This window comes from Dreissena polymorpha, chromosome 7 (genome assembly GCF_020536995.1).
Source record: "Dreissena polymorpha isolate Duluth1 chromosome 7, UMN_Dpol_1.0, whole genome shotgun sequence".
Lineage (NCBI taxonomy): Eukaryota > Metazoa > Mollusca > Bivalvia > Myida > Dreissenidae > Dreissena > Dreissena polymorpha.
The window spans coordinates 38,935,533-38,961,036 of NC_068361.1; the positions used below are offsets into that span (position 1 = coordinate 38,935,533).

At 36.0% G+C, this 25,504-nt stretch overlaps 1 protein-coding gene across 2 annotated transcripts in view; it reads right to left on the minus strand.

The window, feature by feature from the left end:
* LOC127840148 (centrosome-associated protein 350-like) overlaps positions 1–25,504 on the minus strand; it is a 130,529-nt gene that overhangs the window by 50,134 nt on the left and 54,891 nt on the right. For both annotated transcript variants that reach the window (XM_052368627.1, XM_052368626.1), the window contains exons 7-9: positions 23,094–23,159; positions 8,038–8,229; positions 2,116–2,229 (exon numbers count right to left, since the gene is read on the minus strand). In XM_052368627.1, coding sequence (XP_052224587.1) covers positions 2,116–2,229; positions 8,038–8,229; positions 23,094–23,159 — 372 coding nt within the window. The remainder of the gene's footprint in view (positions 1–2,115; positions 2,230–8,037; positions 8,230–23,093; positions 23,160–25,504) is intronic.

A 25,504-nucleotide genomic window follows, 5' to 3' on the forward strand; every position in this document is an offset into this window, starting at 1 on the left:
AAACACATCTAAAAAGATTTTTTTTCAGTTTTTAATTATCTTCAAACACAGCAAGGCAATGTATTTTATGTGGCTTAAAAATGTCACATTGAAAACAAAGAGTAACAAAGACAAGTCATATTAGTTGCAATTGTGTTCATTTCATGAAACACGTATGCATGTACTAGCCTCTCTCAATTAGGTTTAAAACAAGATGTTTTTGTGAAACACAATGTCCCCCTATATGACGTTTGACCTTGGAGGATGACCTTGACCTTTCACCACTCAAAATGTGCAGCTCCTTGAGATACACACGCATTTCAAATATAAAATTGCTAGCTTCAATATTGCAGAAGTGACATTACATGAGCAATTTTGACCCATATATTTGACCTTGAAGGATGACCTTGACCTTGACCTTTCACCACTCAAAATGTGCAGCTCCATGAGATACACATGCATGCCAAATATCAAGTTACTATCTTCAATATTGCAAAAGTATTCATAAAATAAGCGATTTGGGTCACATATATTTGACCTCTGACCTTGACCTTTCACCACTCAAAATGTGCAGCTCCATGAGATACACATGCATGCAAAATATCAAGTTGCTATCTTCAATATTGCAAAGTATTCATAAAATAAGCGATTTGGGCCACATATATTTGACCTCTGACCTTGAAGGATGACCTTGACCTTGACCTTTCACCACTCAAAATGTGCAGCTCCATGAGATACACATGCATGCCAAATATCAAGTTGCTATCTTCAATATTGCAAAAGTATTCATAAAATGAGCGATTTTGGCCACATATATCTGACCTCTGACCTTGAAGGATGACCTTGACCTTTCACCACTTAAAAATGTGCAGCTTCATGAGATACACATGCATGCCAAATATGAAGTTGCTATCTCTAATATAGCAAAAGTTATTGCAAAATGTTAAAGTTGGCGCAAACAAACCAACAGACCAACAGACAGGGCAAAAACTATACTGCTATAGTGGGGGATATAAAAATAACAATTCAACCCTTTCCCACGCCAAAGTAGAAATTGCTATGAGCGAACAGCACCAAACCAGAACAGACTGGGAGTAACTCGCAGTCTGTTCAGGTTTTATGCTGTTTGCTGGTCATCTGTATCTTATAAGGTTTGGAGAATGATGAAGCCTTCAAAACTTGCATCTTGCATCTAATAAGAAAGTCCTTTAATTAAATATAACTTTCTAAGGGACTACAAATGCATGAAAATATGTATCTAAGTGGTAATGGGTTAAAACAACTTTATTTCAACTATCAAGATTTGCCTGCTTTCAAATTGACATACTTCTAGCACAATATAAACTAAAGCTTTGTCACACACCTGACTAATACCCCCTGCATTGCTTTGGTAGCTATGCTCAAGGGCACATTACTCAAGAATGTGTGAATTATTAGGAATAACAAGGTTCTAAATCATCTACACTTAATGGTGATAACATATTTTAAGTTTGAACGTAGTAGATCAAGAAATGTGGAAGACGTTTGCTCCACAAATTTATAAAATTTTCGGATTGACTGACTGACAACCCAACCGAAAAACTTAGTGACTACAATATTAAACTTGTCAAAACTTACTTGCAGGCATAGTACAAAAACTGTCAGTAATTTTGTAATTTGTAAATTTCACAATTTTACTTACTATTAGAGCTTTTGTATAACATTTTGAATAGCTTTGACATGCATTATTGTAACACAACTACTGGTACTGTATTTTCTTTCTATTCCATTGATGTTTGCATGTCAATGTACGATGCATATTATCAAAACATAAAATGTATTCACATGCATATTGACGAAACAAAAAATGTATTCACAGACAAAAAAACAACAACAGCAAAACAAATGGTCCTTGCTCTGTGAAAAGGGGGTTAAATGCATGCACGTAAAGTGTCGTCCCAGATTAGCCTGTGCAGTTCACACTTTCTGCTTTTATTATATTTTTCATTTAAAGAAAGTCTCTTGTTAGCAAAAATCAAGTTAAGACGGAAATTGTCCCTGATAAGCTTGTTGAGACAGCACAGGCTAATCTGGGAGGACACTTTACAAACATGCATTAAACCCTTTTTTCACAGATCATGGCCCAAATGCACTTACTGCCCAGTGGTTCAGTTCGTTTCATTTGCCGTTTCTTGTCCTTATGAGAGCCATCAGTCTGCTTGCCCCCCTTGCTCTCCACAAGACGATATTTCACCTCAGCCTCACTAAAACCTACAAAAGAAAAATATAAATCAACAAAATTGTGTTTTTCATTGATAAGCATTTAGGAAACCTCATTAAAAAGATAAAAGTAAATATATGCATTTTGAAAATACAGCCCCATATGGAGTGGAATAACCTTTATTTACAATCACAAATGGTCATTAAAGTGAAAAAAAAGCTATATTATTATCGTTTATACATTTTGATTGATTATTGCATAGAGGAACGAATAATATTTTTTCTCAACTATGATAGTTATTTCACTTATTTGAATTGAATATAATATATACTTTTTTTAACATATGGAACATTTTTAATTTTTATTTTGCTTGTTAGTGAACGAGTCCCATTTCATCTCCTGCATAACCCCTTAATGAGCCCCACACGAGAGATGACGCTGCTTCCGCAGCCGAGAATATCAGGACGAGGCTTATCAGCAGTCGAGAACAACACAAATAAATTTCTCTGTATTAAATCTGATTAAATCGGATTCAGGAAATCACAAAATCGGGTAAGTTTGTTCAAATTGGGTAGTATATACTTAATTGAATGAAAGAAATTCTTTTTTCAGATTCTATGTCGCTTAAATGCTGCCTTTCACAGAGTAAAAGGCAAACATATAAATGCTTGGCATCGTAGACGCCATTAGCTTTACCCATCTGTTGGGTTTACATTGTGGATGGTTCAGTCTAAAAGACGATCAGGATAAAATCCGGTCATTCCTCCACATAAATGCACGATCCATTATTAAAAGTATTATATTGCAGCAAAGCTGCGTTTGCCAAAGGCAAAAGACAACAACAAACGTTGACAGGTATCGTAAACAAAGTTTACGATCCGCATCAGAGATTTCACATAACATGTTAAATAATGCCGTGTCACGGTAAACAACTCGAAAATTGCTTCCATACACACGTGTGGATAATTCCTTCAAATATATTTTATCCTTGTGTCAGAATTGTAAAACAAAATCTGACATATTTAAATAGCTAACAGCGGCATTCATCTAAATAAAGTTGACCTAAATTTAACCACGGGCACGCGCAAACCATAGCGAGGCTGCTCTGTGTTTTACATACGCGCGATGGCGTATTATACGTATCGCTTACACGAGAAGGGCACCACCGCACAGGCAGTCATTGTGTTTTTCGTACGCGCGATTTCTTCATAAAGCGTGCATACAAAGCTAGAAATGACTATATACATGCGTGTATGCGCATTTTTGTGGAAATTCCAAACAATTATTAATGGATATTATACAGTATGTGAGCGCATACTCTAGGGATTAGACAAACACAATGCAAAACAATTAAAAATTGTATTTTATAACAAGACAAAATCCAAAATGGAAACATTCTTATACATTTTAGGTCCAGAAATGGCAGACCTAAACCCTTCGGGGACCCCAATGTCGGAAGGGACAAATTCATTATCCAGACGGGGGGAACAGATTCTGCAAGATTTGCAGTCAAACATGGAGAAGTTTGCTTCAATTGCCAAATCTGTTGCCGATATGAACAAGACTATAATCAGTCTAAAAAATGACGTAAACTCACTGAAAATAAAAAGAGAGGAGGAAAACTCCGATGAACTATCCGATCAAAGTCAAGGACCCTCGGATCAACACCAAATTGACCAAGGGCCAACAAACCCCAAGAAAATCATGTCAGTGGCCACAATCTCTGACTCAGATTCTGATACGGAAGATGACCTCGATCGTTTTCTTGAAAATTGTCAAGACGACTCGACACAGTCCGACAAAGAGGGAGATGACTTTTGGGAAGATTTGGACGACTTCTGTGCTGAAATGAATGACACCGGCGACCCAGTCTCCGACAAGATAGCAGAAGTCTGCAACAGATCAATCAAAATCAAGGCGTCGGACGAAAAAATAAAGGAGATTAAGTCACGAAACAAACGGCCCAAAAACGTAGAATATCTACAAATTCCACGAGTTGAAGAATTTTTGTGGCGACAACTTCGCTCATCAACAAGGGCCAACGATTTCATGCTGCAAAAGAACCATGGGACTCTGGCACAGGCAGCAGTGCCTATTGTTAAGGCCCTGGATCATTTACAACAATCAGCGTCTAAGGACAAAGTACTAAAAGGACACATATCAGATGCCTTCAAGCTACTGACAAATGGCATTGCACAAAATGTTGCAGTACGCAGAGAAAAAATAAAACGCGACATGCAACCCAAGTATAAACACCTTGGAAATCTTGAACCTTCGGCAGAAAAACTCTTCGACAAAACACAGGAAAATTTAAAGTCTTGTGAATCAACAAAGCTGATTGTCAACGTGAAAAACAACGCCGGCACAAACAAAAAGCCTTTTTTAGGACAATGGAACAAAATGCCCAACAATCAAAAATGGGACCACCGTGGCGGCTACCCTCAGAAGAGACAGGGTCAACACCAGCAGCCGGGCCAACACCAGTATGGAAGGAAATTCCAATACAAACCCCAACAAAAAACCAACAAAAAATAAATGTAAGTCATCAAACTTGTACATTGACCAACACAATAGAAAATTTTGTAGCAGGAAAAACCAAAATGGCTATTAAAAACTGGGAAAAGCTCACTGAAGATCGGTGGATTTTACAAACAATTAATGGATACAGACTTGAAGTGAACAGACCACCTTTGCAAAAGCAGGTTCCAAAACCTTATCATTTTACACGAAGAGAGGAAAACCTCATTCAATCTGAAATAGAAAATTTTTTACATTCAAATATAATTGAAAAAGTAAACAACAAACCGGAACAGGGCGAGTTTATATCAAATATATTTTACCGTCCAAAACCGAACAATAAAATAAGAATCATTCTTAATCTAAAACCATTCAATCTTGAATACACTAATAAGATACACTTCAAAATGGAAACACTTTCAACTGCAATTGCAGCAATAAGAAAGAACTGCTGGTTTGGATCAGTGGATCTAGCAGATGCTTTCTATTCAATTTCTGTTGCTAATAAAGATAGAAAACTGCTTCGGTTCTGGTTTAAAGACCAAAAGTATCAATTTTGCGCACTGGTTATGGGCCTTTCCAGTAGCCCACGTATATTTTCAAAGGTTCTAAAACCAGCATTTGCTCATTTACGTTCACAAGGTCATATAAGTTCCGCATACATTGATGACTCGTGCTTACAGGGCAATACAAAAGAACAATGTATTAAAAACATTGTAGACACTGTAACATTATTCGATTCATTAGGACTTACTATCAATACAGAAAAATCCATTCTTGAACCATGTCAACAAATAATCTTCCTTGGATTTGTGTTATGTTCACAAACAATGACAGTTACACTTACTAATGCACGAAAAATTGAAGTGAAATCCCTTTGTCAACAGTTCATTACTAAATCCCGAACAACAATAAGAGACTTCGCACAACTAATAGGAAAGTTAGTTGCAACAATACCAGGAGTAGAATATGCCCCTCTTTATATCAAACCTCTTGAAAAAGTGAAGGATGAGCAACTAAAATACCACTGTGGTAATTTCAATAGTTTTATGAATGTACCTAAAACATTGCATCCCATTTTGCAATGGTGGGTTGACAATATTGAAAATTCATACAAAAAGATCTCGCATGGTCTGCCAGATATAACTTTGTACAGTGACGCGTCAAAATCAGGTTGGGGGGGATTCGACAAAACACATAACCGCAAAACAGGTGGACTGTGGGCCATTGATGAACAAAATTTACATATAAATATATTGGAACTTAAAGCATGCCAATTAACCATAATGGCATTTTGTAAACATCTTGTGGGGAAACATGTTAAAATTTTTATGGACAACACAAACAGTGTGGCGTATATACAGAATTATGGGGGAAGAAAAGACGTGCTGCATGACTTAGCAAGGGATCTGTGGTTATGGTGCATAGAGAGAAAAATTCATTTAACAGTAGCCCATATACCAGGGACTGATAATAAACATGCTGATGAACTTTCACGGAAAGCAAACGATGATTTAGAATGGTCGCTATCAGACCATATTTTTCAAAAAATGTTACATGTTTATCCAGACATGGAAGTGGATCTGTTCGCTTCAAGGCTAAACAAAAAGTTACACCTATATGTATCTAGATTTCCAGATCACTTGGCATATGCCATTGATGCCTTCACTTTTCAGTGGACTAATTACACATTTTACATGTTCCCACCTTTCAGCCTACTACCAAAGGTTTTACAGAAAGTGGTGGAGGATGCAGCGGAAGCCGTTCTAGTTTGCCCAATTTGGCCAACACAACCGTGGTGGCCCAGTCTCCTTCCACTGATCAGCGGACCATGCCATCTACTTCCTGTGCCACAAACAATTCTCTCTTTGCAACACAAACCAGATATCAAATACCCTCTGCCAAAAATGAGACTTGGAGTTTTTCCATTATCAGGAAAGCACTTAAAAAACAGGGAATATCAAAGCAAGCTAGAACTCTCATACTACAATCATGGCGATGTGCAACAAAGAAACAATACGACATATATCTTAAAAAAATGGTTTAATTACTGTGGAAAATCGACAAATCCCCTTAAACCCAATTTGAATAATATTCTGGACTTTTTGTCAAAATTATTTACAGATGGTTTAAAATATATTGGTTTAAATACAGCTAGAAGTGCCCTCAGCATGTTCCTGAAAGTATGCAGCAACATGAATATTCATGAGAATGAAATTATTTCACGCTTCATGAAAGGATGCTTCAATGCCAGACCATCACTACCAAGATACAGCACTACATGGGATGTAAATATAGTACTAAATTACTTGCACAAAATGAATACGGACACATTGTTAAAGTTATCTCAAAAACTTGTTATGCTGTTTTTATTGATCACGGGACAGAGGTGCCAAACAATTCATTCGACTAAAATTCATGATATTTCTTTTAATAATGACAATTCTTTAGTAACAATTCAGCCTAGTGACTTGCTCAAGCAATCAAAGCCAGGGAAGCACCTCAAACCTATTGTGTTAAAATCATTTAGGGGAAAAAGAAATCTTTGTATTGTGGAAACGTTACTAAAGTACATGGACCGTACAAAACATCTACGTTGTAGTAATTACTTAATGATTACAACTGTCAAACCATATAAAGCAGCATCACCGGCAACAATTAGTAGATGGGTAAAATCAGTGTTAAAAGCTGCTGGTCTCGAGGATACATTTAAACCTCACAGTACAAGGGCAGCTTCAACATCAAAAGCTCATCATTTAGGTGTTTCATTGCAAACTATCTTAGACACTGCCGGCTGGTCGAATGCAAAAACATTTGCTAAATATTATTCAAAAGAAGTTCACAATGAAAATCAACATTCTCTGGTTTTTCAATCAGCTATTTTATGTGGAAAATAAAAAGTGTACATATTCTATAATGAATTCTTGTTTCTTTCTTTATTCCTGCACAAATTTGCAGAAATTCTCTCAAATCTCGTGTGGGGCTCATTAAGGGGTTATGCAGGAGATGAAATTGAATAATTAACCGAGACTTACCTTCGTAGATGGGAAGGTGAAGGTTGATTGTAATTTCATCTACTGCAAACCCCTTAAGAGCTCAACACGCCCTACCCAATCCCACCCATTCCATCTTTTCTACAAATTTGTGAAACAAAGTATTCCTTAATGAATACTTTGCTAACTCTAAAGCCTGATATTCTCGGCTGCGGAAGCTGCGTCATCTCTCGTGTTGAGCTCTTAAGGGGTTTGCAGTAGATGAAATTACAATCAACCTTCACCTTCCCATCTACGAAGGTAAGTCTCGGTTAATTATTCAATTAACTGCAAGCAGACAACACCCACCTTTGTAAGTAGGGGCTGCAGGACCTGCTGCAATCTTCCTCACTTTAGGGGCCTTTTCAGCCCCTTCAATGAGGTCCAGGGGGCGTGGCAGGATGGGTTCGTAGGGGTCATGCAGGTGCCGCTGGGGGAGAGGTTGTATGACAGGGTCAGTGTTCCCCGGGGCTGCTGCCCCCTGCATGTCCTCCCAGGCGTCTGGAATAAACATCATAAATCTTTGTTATTTCCAGCGCTGTTTTCTTTCACCATTCCTGACATTGGGCCACTGGGCTTTATGGATTGGAAAAAATGCGCAAAGAATGTAATTAGTGATAAGTGTTTTTTACAATTTATTTACTAAGCTTCAAATCATAGAGATAGAGGGATTTCAATCATACAAAAAAAAAAACTGTCAAAATAGGAATTTTAAGCCGTCATTTGGGAACAACATAATACTTTTTAACTCTTTCAGTGCGGGAACCGAATTATAAAGGCCTTTGCAAACAGTTTGGATCCAGATGAGACGCCACAGAACGTGGCGTCTCATCAGGATCCAAACTGTTTGCTATTTTGATAGTATTCTTTGAAAAAAAATAGCAGAAAATGCAAATTTTAGAAATTCTGCAGACAACATTTTAGCAGACGACAAATTTCCCAGCATGCAAAGGGTTAAGATTGGGAATGGGGCTGAAATTTGGCAAAAAATTTGACCAAAAAACTTCTGAATATTTCATCACATGGTGAGCCTTCTCAATATAACAGCACAGAAATGAAGTCAAGTGTTCTCGTGTTTTATTTCTGTTGTATAGCATTGTCTCGATGAAACAGCCACATGCCAAACAGTGACATCATTTTGTTCATTTGCATAACAACATTAGATAATTAAAATTAGAAATAAAATTATCATTGCCTTGATTGTTTTTGTGATGAAGTGTTTTGTTACACAGCAATAAACATGAAATAAGTCTTTTCATTCTGTTATGTTCAAATAATTCTGCCATTTCAATACACACCACCACATGCATAGCAAAAAATAATTGAAATTTATTGATAAATATAAAAAGGTTAAACATTTTGCAGTTCAAAACATTTTTTGGTATTGGCTATCTAAATAAGCAACAGGAGTTTTAATAAACCAATGTCACCTATTGTACGCTCTCACTCATATTACAAGAGTTTTGTCAATACCATCTGCACAGCCCAGAAATATTGCTGTTTGTTTGTTTACATAATATATTAAATAATTCAATAACTATTGTTAAGCAAAAATGATTTTATGTTAAATGTCAAGATCTGGTCATCACTAATTTGTTATTCTCTTCAGAACTCTTGACATGTCCATTTATATTTTTATTATCATTAGCAAATTATTTACCTTTGCATTGGTACATTCAATATGTAAAATGCCTAAAAAAATGTCTTAAATAAGTGTTTGAACCTTTTAAAACACTGAATATTTCAAAGTGCTTGTCCTGAACTCCGAGAATTATTCTCAAAAAGAGCTGACTCTGCTTTAATCTATCAACAAGATAACCCCTGTTAAAAATATGCATGAGTTCATAAACTGTTCATGAAACCTCTAGGAGTTCCTGTACTCTAAACATAAAACATTAACTCCAACAATTGTTCATGAACTTCTTGTTCCACTTCATTGACTTTAATGAATGTGTATGTTAATCAATTAAGCTGTTTATGAAATGAGGTTAATGAAATAAAATAAAAGTTCATCATTTTAAAAATAATTATCATAAGCAGCATCATCATCATCACTATTGTTATACATTAATGCATCAGCATTCCCAACATTGTTGTTATCAGTATACCATCAACAGGCCAAGACAGCAGGCTAAGTTATCAGTATACCATCAACAGGCCAAGACAGCAGGCTAAGTTATCAGTATACCATCAACAGGCCAAGACAGCAGGCTAAGTTATCAGTATACCATCAACAGGCCAAGACAGCAGGCTAAGTTATCAGTATACCATCAACAGGCCAAGACAGCAGGCTACTGATGATCATCATTCAGTATACCATCAACAGGCCAAGACAGCAGGCTAAGTTATCAGTATACCATCAACAGGCCAAGACAGCAGGCTACTGATGATCATCATAACAACTAGAATCAGCAGAGACATTAGTGTTAACCATGAGCCATGTTCTGAGAAAACAGGGCTTAATGCATGTGCCTAAAGTGTCGTCCCAGATTAGCCTGTGCAGTCAGGGATGACACTTTCCGCTTTTTTGGTATTTTTAGTTTCAAGGAAGTCCCTTCTTACCGAAAATCAAGTTAAGGCAGAAAGTGTCGTCCCTGATTAGCCTGTGCAGACTGCACAGGCTAATCTGGGATGACACATTACACACATGCATTAAGTCCAGTTTTCTCTGAACAAGGCTCACCCTTTACCACTAACATATGTATTTTGACACATTTATAGTCCCTTAGAAAGTTTAATTGAATTTAAGACCTTTCTTACTTACTAGATTCAATATTTAAATTTAGGCTTCATTTCTAAACCTTAGATACTGACTAAACAGACTGTGAGTTACTCGCAAGCTGTTCTCGTTTTATGCTGTTTGCCATTTTCAATTTGCCTCTAATGGCAAAAGGGTGAAGACAACGCACAGTTGTTTTTTTGTTTGAACCTGCGCAGAGGTAACTCTGAACATCAGTTTCTGTAGTTCACATTTATTTTACTTGTTCTTCTTGATTGCTGCTGTACTTTAAGTTCAGAGGCAACAATAAAAAAGATATGTGTTTGTAAGAAACACTATGTCCCCTTTTGCGCCGCTTTGAACCTATATATTTGACCTTTGACCTTAAAGGATGACATTTCCCCTTGAAGGATGACCTTGACCTTTCACCACTCACAAAGTGCAGCTCCATGAGATACGCATGCATGCCAAATATCAAGTTGCTATCTTCAATATCGCAAAAGTTATTGCAAATGTTAAAGTTGGCGCAAACAAACACACAAACAAACCAACAAACAGGGCAAAAACAATATGTCCCCCACTATAGTGGTGGGGGACATAAAAAGGGTGGTCTTTTATAGAGCCAACACCACTCTGTTCAGCTTTTCATTGTTGTTATGACTGATTTATGAATAAAAATAGTCTTCATGAAATTAAGTTCATGATTAAATGTCTGCTTTTGTTTATAACCAAGGTCATAAATAAGATTTGTTTTGTCTCACAAACCAATCAAGAACTGAAGTTCAAGAAGAAAGTGGTGATTTGCTGAGCATGAACTATTCATGAAAGTTTTGCAGTAGAAATACCATCTACCCGGTACATGTTCTACTGACCTTGACCCAACATAAAATATGAGCCATGCAAGACTTAATCTCAAAAGGTTTTTAATGCCTATATTATCATCTAAGTGTGTTTTCTTATTCTGTAGTTCAAAATGTCAATACCTAATATTATGTACCTAGGACATGCAAACTTTAAATTCCAAAGATCTATTTTACATATCAAAACAGGCGAAGAATTCAATTTAAAATGCATTAGAATATCTTACTCAAAGCAAAAACCGACAGATATAGTTCTTATATAAATTATTTTTAAATGCACTTTACATCAAAGATGTGGTAATTTCCCACATTCAATCATTTTAAATCACTTACCACCTATGTGATTCAGCTTTTAAAACGAAGATTTCAATAGAAGTCTTTCAGAAAATGTGAAAACTGTTCCATAAATGTTTAACCCTTTTCCATTCAGAAGCAAAGTGAAAATGGCTATGTGCAAACAGCATAAAACTGGAACAGCCTGCGAGTAGCTCATCAGTATCTAAGGGTTGGAAATGAAGCCTATAAAACTTGAATTTAGAAAGAAAGGTCTTTAATTAAATTTAACTTTCTAAGGGACTACAAATTTGTCAAAGTACATATCTAATTGGTAAAGGGTAAACACTAACACGTCTGCTGATTTTAGTTGGTATGATGATGATCTTCATCCTGCTTCTTGGTAAATGTTTAAGCAACACTAGGTCGATGGTTTACAAGTGTGACATATTGTTTAAAAATCCATCTTTTTTTAGGAAAGTTATGATTGCGAAAGGAATGTTCAAGCTGTTTTTTGCAAAACTTGACTCATGACCCCTAAATGTGACCTTGACCTTTGAGATAAAACATTGTTTTATGATGGTTTACATTTTCACTTAGTAATTTTCAAATCCATTACAGTATAGCAAAGTTAAGGCTGAAACAGGAGACAGACAAACAAATGGACTGTGCAACACTGCCTGTACGAAAATTCTATGCAGATTCTGTACAGAGTCTGTACAAAATCTGCCCAGAATCAAGACAGAATTCATTTATTCTGTACAAAGAGGACACATACTCAGAATCAGCCTGGAAAACTGTACAGAGTTTTTAAGCAGAGTTACAATGAAGCAGAATTTTATCTGTACATATTACTATACCAAACAGAATTTTTATACTTTTTTATAAGACAGATTTTTAGCACTCTGCATTTTAGCAAGACAGAATTTTGGTACTTGGCAGCATTAAGCAAGGCAGAATATTGGACTTAGAAAACTATTGAAACAAAATTTCAAAATGGGACTTAGATAATTAAAAAAGAAAACTATTGAAACAAAATTTCAAAATGGGACTTAGATAATTAAAAACAAGATGCGTTTGTGAAACACAATGTCCCCCTATATGACGTTTGACTTTGAAGGATGACCTTGAACTTGTGAAGGATGACCTTGACCTTTCACCACTCAAAATGTGCAGCTCCATGAGATACACATGCATGCCAAATACCAAGTTGCTATATTCAATATTGCAAAAGTATTAATAAAATAAGCGACTTGGGCCACATATATTTGACCTCTGACCTTGAAGGATGACCTTGACCTTGACATTTCACCACTCAAAATGTGCAGCTCCATGAGATGCATGTGCATGCCAAATATCAAATTGCTATCTTCAATATTGCAAAAGTATTCATAAAATAAGCGATTTGGGCCACATATATTTGACCTCTGACCTTGAAGGATGACCTTGACCTTTCACCACTCAAAATGTGCAGCTCCATGAGATACACATGCATGCCAAATATCAAGTTGCTATCTTCAATATTGCAAAAGTAATCATAAAATGAGCGATTTTGGCCATATATATTTGACCTCTGACCTTAAAGGATGACCTTGACATTGACCTTTCACCACTCAAAATGTGCAGCTTCATAAGATACACATGCATGCCAAATATGAAGTTGCTATCTTCAATATAGCAAAAGTTATTGCAAAATGTTAAAGTTGGCGCAAACAGACAGACAGACCAACAGACCAACAGACAGACAGGGCAAAAACAATATGTCCCCCACTACTATAGTGGGGGACATAAAAATAGACTTCTGATTCAAGTTTATTATGAGAAACATTTGCCCTATACAAGAAAAACAATATTTATGTTCAGTTCAATTAATACAATAATTGTTATTCTTGTATATATATAATATATTATAATATATTACATGTCATAATATTAAAATATGTGAGTATGTAATGATAATTTACCTTTAAACACTTAAAGTACATGTAGATCTACTATGGTCATAAAATATCTTTGAATTTAGGTTCTTACATTTAACTTGATTAAGGGTTGAATGCAAATTGAAAATTGTTTTTCAATTCCCGCACCCCCCCCCCCCTCCCCTGACTTATGAAAACTGCTTTGCTTTAAATTGGCTAAATGTTTAGTTTGCCTTCCATGAAAATAACTATTGTAATGACAGTGCTTGTATACACCTCTGTAACAGTTCACTTGAAAATAATCATAAACCCCTAACAAACAAATCCTGCCCACGCTTGATACTTGTAATGTGAAACTGGGGCTATCTTTTACTGGCTTTCTGGAATGTGTATAATCTCTTCTGATTGGTTGGGAGCCAAATTTGAATGTGTAAACATAGATCCATGCAGGACGTATTACTTGCTTGAAATGTAAGTTTCAAAGCAATGTTGGGACTTTTTAAAGTTGAAGTTTTAACAATATCCTAAAATACTTTGATGAACAATCTTAAACAATTAATTAGAATGTGGAAATCAACATTTTGTGTGTTAACAAGTCTCTAAAAAAGGAATTCAGTGAGTTATGAAGTGGCCCTTTTAGAAATGCTTTGAACTATTAAACAGGTTTGTATTGTTTTTCTTTGCATTGTTTTCTTATAATGTTATGTTTAATTTTATGATATAATTTAACAGTTACAAAATCTGTTTTGGTGGGTGATTAACATATAAAATAAACGATGAAACCAATTATCTTTGCAGAAAGTTCACATAAAAGACATAAGTCTGTCAAAGGTATCTCTATCTTACAAAACCAACATATAGTTGTAACAATCAATAATCAGTGACCAAATGAAAGGGCAATGTAACCAATACTTAGATTTATTTATGAATAACTACTCTGCCACCAAATGTAAAGCCTTTTTTTCAAATACATATTTACGAAAGCTATGATTGTTATCACTTAATAGGTGTTGCATTATTTAAGTTGTAATTTTAGTAGATCCCATATGATCACTTCATTCAGATTGGCTAAACAAAGTAATTTTAAAATAGTAAATTGTAGTTTTTTTGCTTTCAGCGATTTTCAAAAAAGATTGTGTAGCAACTTACACCTCACAACGTCATCAGAAGTGCAGTCACAGAGTAATGGTGCTGTTATCACTTTAAATGTGTGAAGCAAAAACTTAATATTATAATGTGGTTTGTAACTAAATTAACATTGCAAATTCTATTTTTATAAAGCACCCTATGAAATGACCTTCATCTGAAAAAATGTCAAATTTATTTTATAATGTGAAAAGCAAAATATAAAGAGAAGCAAGTTGGTGAACCATGTTGCGTTATTTAAGTTGTAATTAAAGTAGATCCCATATGATCATTTCATTCAGATTGACTAAACAAAATGATCTAACAATAGTTAATTGTATTTTTTGCTTTCAGCAACCATCAAACAAGGGCTGTTTGTAAAACATGCATGCCCCCCATATGGGCTCTCCGTTGTAGTGACAGCCATTGTGTGAACATGTTTTTTGTCACTGTGACCTTGACCTTTGACCTATCGACCTCAATATCAATAGAGGTCATCTGCGAGTCATGATCAATGTACCTATGAATGTTCATAATCCTATAGGAGTATGCGTTCTTGAGTTATCATCCGAAAATCATTTTACAATTTCAGGTCACCGTGACCTTGACATTTGACCTTGTGACATCAAAATCAAAAGGGGTCATCTGCGAGTCATGATCAATCTACCTATGAAGTTTCATGATCCTAGGCGTATGCGTTCTTAAGTTATCATCCGAAAACCATTTTACTATTTCGGGTCACCGTGACATTGACCTTTGACCTAGTGACCTCAAAATCAATAGGGGTCATCAGCGAGTCATGATCTTTCTAACGATGAAGTTTCATGATCCTAGGCGTATGCGTTCTTGAGTTATCATCCGGAAACCATTTTACTATTTCGGGTCACCGTGACATTGACCTTTGACCTAGTGACCTCAAAATCAATAGGGGTCATCTGCAAGTCATGATCAATCTACCTATGAAGTTTCATGATCCTAGGCCAGGGGTGTGATTGAGGCAAAGTCAGAGGGGAGGAAAATTCTGTTGACTGATTTTGACTACGCGAATGGCGCGCATAACGCAATGACAAACATAAAAACAGACATTAAAATAAACAACTTTTTGAACTTCATAACAACATTTCTTTATAAAAACCTGTTAAACTTCACATTTAACATACTGGGGATGCAAAGTAAACAGTTTAGCAAGTATTTATTGTGATCAATAGCAGCAGTTTTTCAATGTATTGAATTACAGTTAATAGACTAAATATAAACAAACACACTTGAGTGTTCTTCTGGTGTTAATGATGTTTTAACTGAGTTAAATTAATATGTTTAATTTTTTTACCTTTCAATATCTTGCATTTCACATCTTCACTCAGTTCAAAGCTAGTTCAGTTAACTGAACAGCGTGACAAACATAATAAAGCAGAATATGCATATGAATCTGATTATACAAAGACCCACAGACATATAAAAATAAAATCATGTTTGTCTATTTCCATGTTCGAACGATACTCTTCTAAATTGTTTTACTTCGCGAGTAGACTAAACTCCAATTTGCAAACACTGGTTTCCGTGACACATTTATTCAGTGGGCACATTTCTTAACAAAATATGTGATGCTTGTATCTAAAACGTAGTCTTTTTTTGACAAACACATTTCATTATTCCTATTAGACTAGGTGATGTCAGTCGTTTATTCGATTGCTATTTGTTATTTCAATAATCTTAATTTTCTCTTCACAACGGCGCCATTTGCAAACAAATCACAGAGTGCATTTTAAGAACATGATTTTAATTGGAAGATTGGGAAATGACAGCCAATTATATGGCTCATTTTAAAAATGCTTAGGCATAATCTACCAGTGTAAAATGCGGAGAAATTTCGCGGGCCGCGGATATTTCGGGCCGCTTATGAAATATGTCCGCGGAATCGGTGGTAGCCCCTCTCCCCCACATTTTTTAAAACGAATTTACGCAAATCTCAAAAGTGACATCCGGGACCACCCGATCCGCGGAAATCCGCGGAAAAATCACACCCATGTAGGCGTATGCGTTCTTGAGTTATCATCCAGAAACCATTTTTTTACTTTTTCGGGTCACTGTGACCTTGACCTTTGACCTAGTGACCTCAAAATCAATAGGGGTCATCTGCGAGTCATGATTAATGTACCTATGAAGTTTCATGATCCTAGCTAGCCCCAAGCGTTCATGAGTTATCATCCGGAAACCACCTGGTGGACGGACCGACCGACAGACCGACCGACAGACCAACATGTGCAAAGCAATATACCCCCTTTTCTTCGAAAGGGGGCATAAAAAGATTGTGTAGCAACTTTCCCCTGACAACGAACACTGGCTCAGTTAAGTGCAGTCACAGAGTGATGGTACCTCACCAGGGTCTAGTTAAGTCAAATGAAGAGCTCTAAAAGGGATTTTCATTTAAATATAATTACTGTAATTTCTTGAAACATAACTTACTTTATTTACTGTGTTTTTATGTCATATAACAGTGATACAATAATATGTGTTGTATTTAGGGATTTATTTCTTAACAGGATGTGTAAAATTATTTTATTTATTTGACTGGCAGTATTTGTTACTTTTCTTATAATATATTTTTTTGGGGTACAGATTTTATTTTGTGTACATATTTTATTTTGCACAGAATCCCATTCTCACATTTTGGTTTTCCGCACATTTAATTCTGCCCAAATTTTTTTCTGCCCCTAAAAAATTCTGCTTAATTTAAATAATTCGTACAATCTGTGCAGAATTCGATCATCATGTTTATATTGAACAAGAGGGCCAAGATGACCCTAGTTCGCTCACCTGAGAGGAGTCGGTTCATTCAATCTTTACAAAATGTCAAACTTGACCTACATATTGTCCAGACAAACATCCTGGTCAAGTTTTATCATTATTTCATCTGCGAGTCATGATCAATGTACCTATAAAGTTTCGTGATCCTAGGCGTAAGCATTCTTGAGTTATCATCCGGAAACCATTTTTCTTAGTTGAGTCACCGTGACCTTGACAGCCATTGTGTGAATACGTTTTTTGGCACTGTGACCTTGACCTTTGACCTAGTGACCTGATAATCAATAGAGGTCATCTGCGAGTCATGATCAATATACCTATGAAGTTTCATGAACCTAGGCATAAGCCTTCTTGAGTTATCACCCAGAAACCATTTTACTATTTCAGGCCACCGTGACCTTGACCTTTGACCTAGTGACCTAAAAATCAATAGGGGTCATCTGCGAGTCATGATCATTGTACCAATGAATTTTCATGATCCTAGGCTGCTGAAGCGTTCTTGAGTTATCATCCAGAAAGCATTTTACTATTTCAGGTCACCGTGACCTTGACCTTTAACCTAGTGACCTGAAAATCAATAGGGGTCATCTTCGAGTCATGATCAATGTACCTATGAAGTTTCATGATCCTAGGCATTAGCGTTCTTGAGTTATCATCTCGAAACCATTTTACTATTTCGCATCACCGTGACCTTGACCTTTGACCTAGTGACCTGAAAATCAATAGGGGTCATCTACAAGTCATGATCAATGTAACCTATGGAGTTTCATGATCCTAGGCCTAAGCATTCTTCAGTTATCATCCGGAAACCATATTACTATTCCAGGCCATCGTGACCTTGACCTTTGACCCAGTGACCTGAAAATCATTAGAGGTCATCTACGAGTTATGATCAATGTACCTATGAAGTTTCATGATTCTAGGCCTAAGCGTTCTTGCATTACCATCCGGAAACCATTTTACTATTTCGGGTCATTGTGACCTTGACCTTTGACCTAGTGATCTGAAAATCAGTAGGGGTTATCTGCGAGTCATGATCAATGTATCTATGAAGTTTCATGATCCTAGGCATAAGCATTCTTGAGTTATCATCCAGAAACCATTTTACTGCTTTGGGTCACCGTGACCTTGACCTTTGACCTAGTGACCTGAAAATCAATAGGGGTCATCTGCGAGTCATGATCAATGTACCGGAAACCATCTCGTGGACGGACGGACCGACATGAGCAAAACAATATACCCCCTTTTCTTCGAAAGGGGGGGTGGGGGTATAATGAGAAAACTGCCCCCCTCCCAGCAGCCATGTTATTCAACTGACCTGAACCATTTTTTAACTCAACTCTCGCATCAAGGAACAAATATTCTGAGCAAATTTCATGTAAATTGGGCCAAAAATGTGACTTCTACTGTGTTCACATGTTTTCACTATATACATATAGAGAAAAATGCCCCGCCCACTGGCGGCCATGTTTTTTCACCGATCCCAACCAATTTCAAACTCGTCCGAGATATCAATAAAACCAATGTTTTGACCAACTTTCATGATGATTGGGCAAAAATTGTGACTTCTAGAGTGTTTACAAGGTTACTCTATAGCCAAATTAGGAAAACTGCCCCGCCCACTGGCGGCCATGTTTTTCAACAGATCGGAACCACTTTTGAACTCAACCAAGATATCATTAAGACAAACATTTTGACAAAGTTACATGAAGATTGGGCATGAAATGTGACTTCTACAGTGTTTACAAGGTTTTTCTTTTTTTTGACCTAGTGACCTAGTTTTTGACCTGGCACAACCCAGTTTCGAACTCGGCCGAGATTTCATTGGGACAAAGCTTCTGACCAAGATTCATGAAGATTTGACAAGAAATGTGGCCTCTAGAGTGTTTACGAGCAAATGTTAACGGAAGGACGGACGGACATACAAAGGACAAAGACAAGTCACAAAAGCTCACCTGAGCAATCAGGTGAGCTAAAAAATCTATAAAAAGAAATCTGCTTCAACTCATTTTAAATGGACACCAAATATTTTCTGCCCAGATTCTATACAGATTTTGTGTATTTTATTCTGCACATAATCTGTTTGCAGTCTGCCCAAACTTTTTCGTACAGTGCAATAATTGCAGGCTTCTTCATAGGGGGGCATACACAATTACATTTACATTAACATTTGAATAGCCAAGTTTTCCATGTTATCAAGGTTCACGTGAGCAAACAATTTAAATTCCAAGAAATGCTCATTTTTATTTTAATGCTTTTTTTTTACAATTATTTGGTTGCTGTCTTGTTGCAAGACGTGCTCTTTTTATCATATAAATATGAAAAGTTATTGTAAACATGGTTTACTGCACACAATGTTGTGCATGAAATACCCTTAAATCTTGGGTATTAAGTTTTTATTTTTGAAATTTCATGCTTGGTATTAGTGTACAATTTTTCTCTAGTGTATAATTGTATATTACACTGTAACTCCAATATAGTGCGGTCCGTTATAACGCTGTGTCCAATATTACGCGGGGGTGCTTGGATCCCGTTTTTTCTCCAACCTTCCATTTCTGAATCAAATCCATGTTTTGCAACTACTTGTATTTTCAGAAAATTCAAAGAAGCCGGCGATCACAGCTCGATTGCTTTATCCGTCCGTTTAACTGATTTTAATCGATTAGAGGTTGAACGACACTCGACAGCTTATTGGTGTTTATCTGTTGTGTAATGTCAATAAAGGTGTGAAAACTCGCAAGTTTGTGTTTATTACAAGTATTCCCTATCAGAGCAGTTCGGTGCGCTAATTTTAATAAGGTAAGTGCAAGCGTAATATTTATCAAATTAAAGTTATTTAAAACGATTACCTGTTTATGTTTTATATTTATCTTGTATTGTATTTCATTGTATAAACTATGGCTGTGTAAGTGTGTTATCGTTTATTATATGCTATACATGCTTGATAAATAAAAAGATCTTTGTGTATTTATAATGTTTCAGAACGTATACGAAAAGTAAATTTTAAAATCCTGACAATTTATTTACATGCTAACGCAGTGTAATTGTTAACAGAGATTCACTTAAATTTTTGCCCGTTATCAGAAAGTCAACTGAAAGCACGTTTTTACATGCTGCTTATGACGCAATAAAACATTACTTTGTACATGTATCGTATTGCATTCAATCTAAATTTAAATTCGCTCTTTCAATGAAAGCTGTGTCCCATAATGCACTGTTCTATTTTTCTGAAAAATGGCGTAGGCATATGAATTTGTTTACGAAATTTATAAACATATTTCTTGTCATAAATGTTTAACATTATTTTTTCGTAAGTGATGTTGTAATTATATTGGATTATTGGACAAATGTGCACATTAGAAAAGCGGTATGTATACTGTTATCGTTTGATTCAATTTATATGCATGTATTTGCGGATGACAACACAGCATGACAATATAAATAAATAAGCTCAAAACTTATAACGCTGTCCGTTTATAACGCTATTGCGTGGCTTGGACCCCGTCAACCGCGTCATATTGGAGTTACAGTGTATTACTTGCACAAATTAATTATTGCATCGATGTCCTCTATTCACAAACTTTACCATTTAAAACACTAAATTTCTTTATTGTAACTCTTAGTTGTTACACAAATTTCAGAAATATAATGATTAAAATAAATACAAACTGAAGCAAATCCATACATGCAATTAAGTAGGCATATGATTGGAAGAAAAATGTCTGCTTTAAATTTTAAACATTTAGGCAATTTTAGACATGTGTGTGTTAGTTGGAAAACGAACATTTATTGACAGTACCCCTGAATTTTAGCTGCACAAGTCAAGGGGACTCCTACAGGGCTAAAGATAATTTTTGGGGTAATTGGGGTTTTCACCCCCTGTTTTGACAACAATAGGGTTTTTGTAAATTCAATAGAGTTTTAGCAAATTTTTACCCCCTACTTTTGAGCTTAATTTGGGTTTTACACCCCCGGTTTTTTAACTCAATTGGGTAATTTAGGGAATGACATATATAATATAATAAAATTCTACTAAGGTACTATATTAGTATGTGCATCTGAAAAATAAATCAACATTTGTAGCAACTGTCTTATTCTTGGTTCATAATCTCCAATAATAACAGGCGAACTACATTCTCTGGAGAAATGATCACATCTTGCAACAGATCGTTTAGCAAAGCAGCACAGAAGCTTTCGTTTTCCCCAATATTCTGGGGTAAATACCTGTCTAAAGTGCTTGTTTGTGTGAGGATTCTCTTTCTACGGCCAAGAGTGGCCATTTTGATATTTTAAGAAAATGAAAGTAGAAATCCGACCAATCTACGAATAATTACAGTTATTTACCCCAAAGATTGATAACCGCTGGAAAGACTGCCTTCTTTTTTTCATAGGACGGCATATAAACTATTCGGTAATTTTTTGTATGGGAAATAACCAGTCTAAAAATACGCCCGGTGTTTATAAGAATTGCGTTTTGTGACGCAAGGATTTTTACGGAAATTGCGTTATTATCCTCCAATTACCATAAGTCGACCGGTTAAGGAAATAAGTAAAAGAATTTCTGAATTTATGCAACAAAATGCAGCAATATACTATTTACCTTCAGAGATTTATTTAATTCCCGTTAAATCAATGTCAAAATGATTATTTACAGCATGTTTACTACGCAAAGCCGATAGTTCCTTACACACTACAAGAACATTAACTTCGCGCGTTGTTTACATTAAGTCGATACGTCACATCTGGGAAAGGGACAGCACTCTAGTGGTAATGGATTAGGCCAACTTAACTTAAAACTTCGCTTCTTTGAACAATTTTAACAAGAACTAAAACAGTAAATATATATTAAATATGTTTTCAATATTTTATAAATACAATTGAACAAGTTTCCTTTACTTTTCTTAAAAACAATTTTCACTCTTCTTTAGCACAGCATGGGCACATAAATGTTGCACCTCTTCTGATGACTTTAATTTCTGTACAAAATGACAGGTGTACCCAGTGGTTGCAGGCTCTATTGTCACACTGTGCCCATTTTACAAAAGTCGTTTTGGATAAGCCTTAAAATAAAACAAGTAAAAAAAAATCACCATTAAGAAAAGGTCTGAAAACCAATTTAATAAAAAAAGCTTTGCCTTAAATTTACTACGATTTACTACTATTTCCGATATGAAGCGCTGTCAATGAAAGTGTTGTTAAGATCGTCGGCTTTACATTTCAATTTTTGTGGGAATTTAATAAATAGGACCAATAAAATGTATGGGATATAGTTAAATTTGTGTAATTATAGTTAAATTTTTTTTTTTGAAATGCAATTTTACCTGTTTTTTCCTCGTTTTGTTTTTATTTGTTTTTGTTTATAAGCGTAGTTATGTCACTTTATCGAATTACTCGGAGCGCTTGCGTGTGACGTCATCCAAATGGCCGCGTTCTTAATGTAAACAAAGTGGTCGAAATTAGGTCATGGTCGACTTACTGTAATCGTACGATAAATTTATATTTGCTTTTTTGTATGCTTGATTTTGAATTTAATTATGTTTTTGGTTATTTTAATTGCGTAATAGCGCACATGCGCTTGTTATCTATAGCCCTGCTCCTATAGTGTAACAATGATGTAAGGCCCTGATTGTTACTCAGTTCCTCTATCCCATGATGCCATCTCACCTCTGTTAGCGGCCGCAGACTTGCTCTGCTGTTTCCGAATGGTCTCCTTAATCTTCAGTAGGCCATCTGCAAGTAGAAACACACTGTTACAATTCTATGTATAAAATAAATCTTTAATAAGGGTTCGAAAGTTATGCAAGTTAAGTTATGTTAAGGACCAAAGGTGCTCACCTTTATTGTCCCCTACCGGTTTTACCGGAGGGGACTTACGGTTTGCGCTCTGTGTGTCCGTCAGTCTGTCACACTTTTCTGGATTCTGCGATAACTTTAAAAGTTCTTCATATTTTTTATGAAACTTTAAACATACAATATGGACATTATGCACGTCATTTCATTTTCTTCCTACGTCAAAAATTCTGGTTGCTATGGCAAAAAATAAATTTAAAAATCTGACAATGGTGGAGCCGGTAGGGGACATAATATTGATTGGCAATAGTCTTGTCTAATTTGACCTATATTTGTTTTAACCCATGTGACCCAGTTTAGAACGGGGCCCATGTATCATGTAGACAAATGTTCTGGACAAGTGTAATGAAGCTTTTCATCAATTTACACTTTTCCCACATGTCCCACAGTCTATGACATAAAAATTGTCGGACATCGACATTGTCTACACATTTTCTGACCTAGTTCATGTTGGGCGTAGGGGGAGCATAAGTCAACAGTGTTCCCCATTCAACCATTTTGATCAACACTCTTTTAAAGGAAGTCCTTTTTAAAATGAAAATCCAGTGTTAGCACAAAGTGTCTTCGCAGAATAGCCCGTGCTCTAATCTGGGACAGAACTTAAGACTCATGCATTAACTGTGTTTTTTTCGTTCAAACTTAGGTCTGGTAGGAGGAACCATTCCCAATGGAAACAAGAGATTGTGTTTGTCAGAAACACAATGCCCCTTATTGCGCCGCTTTGAAGCCATACATTTGACCTTTGACCTTGAAGGATGACCTTGACCTTTCACCACTCAAAACGTGCAGTACCATGAGATACACATGCATGCCAAATATCAAGTTGTTATCTTCAATATTAAACAAGAGCTGTCAGAGGACAGCGCGCTCAACTATTCCAATGCTTGACAGTATAACATATGCCATCATGGAGAGGGGGGTATAATGTGGGTGTGTGGTCATTTAATAGATGATCTTTCAAAAATAAGAAAAAAAAAGAGAAAAAAAAATTGGGGTGGGGGGATTCTGGGATGGGGCGTGGGGGATGGTTAGGGTGGATTCCATTGTGGTATGTCAGGTATGTGTTGTTTTGTCAAAGTATGAATCAAATGTGATCATAAATAAAGAAGTAATGGCAATTTAAGCACACTTTATTAATTTGACTTTAAGAGTAAAGGTCATACAAAGGTCAAGGTCAAATTCAACTTGCCAGGTACAGTACCCTAATGATAGAAAGAAAGTATTTGAAGTTTGAAAGCAATAGCCTTGATACTTTAGAAGTAAAGTTGATATAAACACAAAATTTAACAAAATATTCAAAGTTACTAGGACAAAAATGGCCATAATTCTGTTAAAAAGCCAACCAGAGTTATGCAACTTGCCCCGTACAGTCCACTTACAATAGTGAGTTTTCCAAGTATACCAAGAGATGTATTTGTCAGAAACACAATGCCCCCTATTGCGCCGCTTTGAACCCATAAATTTGACCTTTGACCTTGAAGGATGACCTTGACCTTTCACCACTCAAAATGTGCAGCTCCGTGAGATACACATGCATGCCAAATATCAAGTTGCTATCTTCAATATTCAAAACGTTATGACAAAACTTTAACGAAGGTTAAGTTTTAGGAAAGAAAAATACAATGATATTTGACCTTGAAGGATAACCTTGACCTTGACTTTTCACCACTCAAAAAGTGTGCAGCTCCATAAGATACACATGAATGCCAAATATCAAGTTGCTATCTTCAATATTTAAAATGTCATCAAATTTTAACCAAGGTTAAAGTTTTGGGACAGAATGACAGACAGACAGACAGACAGGACAAAATCAATGAGCCCACGATCGATCAATTCGGGGGCATAAAAAAGATATATCTTTTCCCAAATGAGACCTAAAAATCCCCAATTTAAGGTTTAAACAAGAGCACCGCCTTGCGGGTGCAGACCGCTCATCTATTTTCTTTTTAAAGGTGAAGGGACTCTCATTTTCAATCACAAAGGAGGAAGGGGTGGAGTGAAGAGGGGTTTATAGTGTGGGGGTGTGGACATTTATTACATTAGTATAGTGTGAGGGTGTGGTGGTCATTTGTGAGATGATCTTAAAAAAAAAAAAAAAATTAGGGGGGGGTTCGTGTGGGGGGAGGGGAGGGATGGGGGGGATTCTTGGGTGCGATGGTTGGACGGTATTTCAAACATAAAATAATAAAAATAAATATTTGTGTTTTTTAACCGTTTCAAAAAAA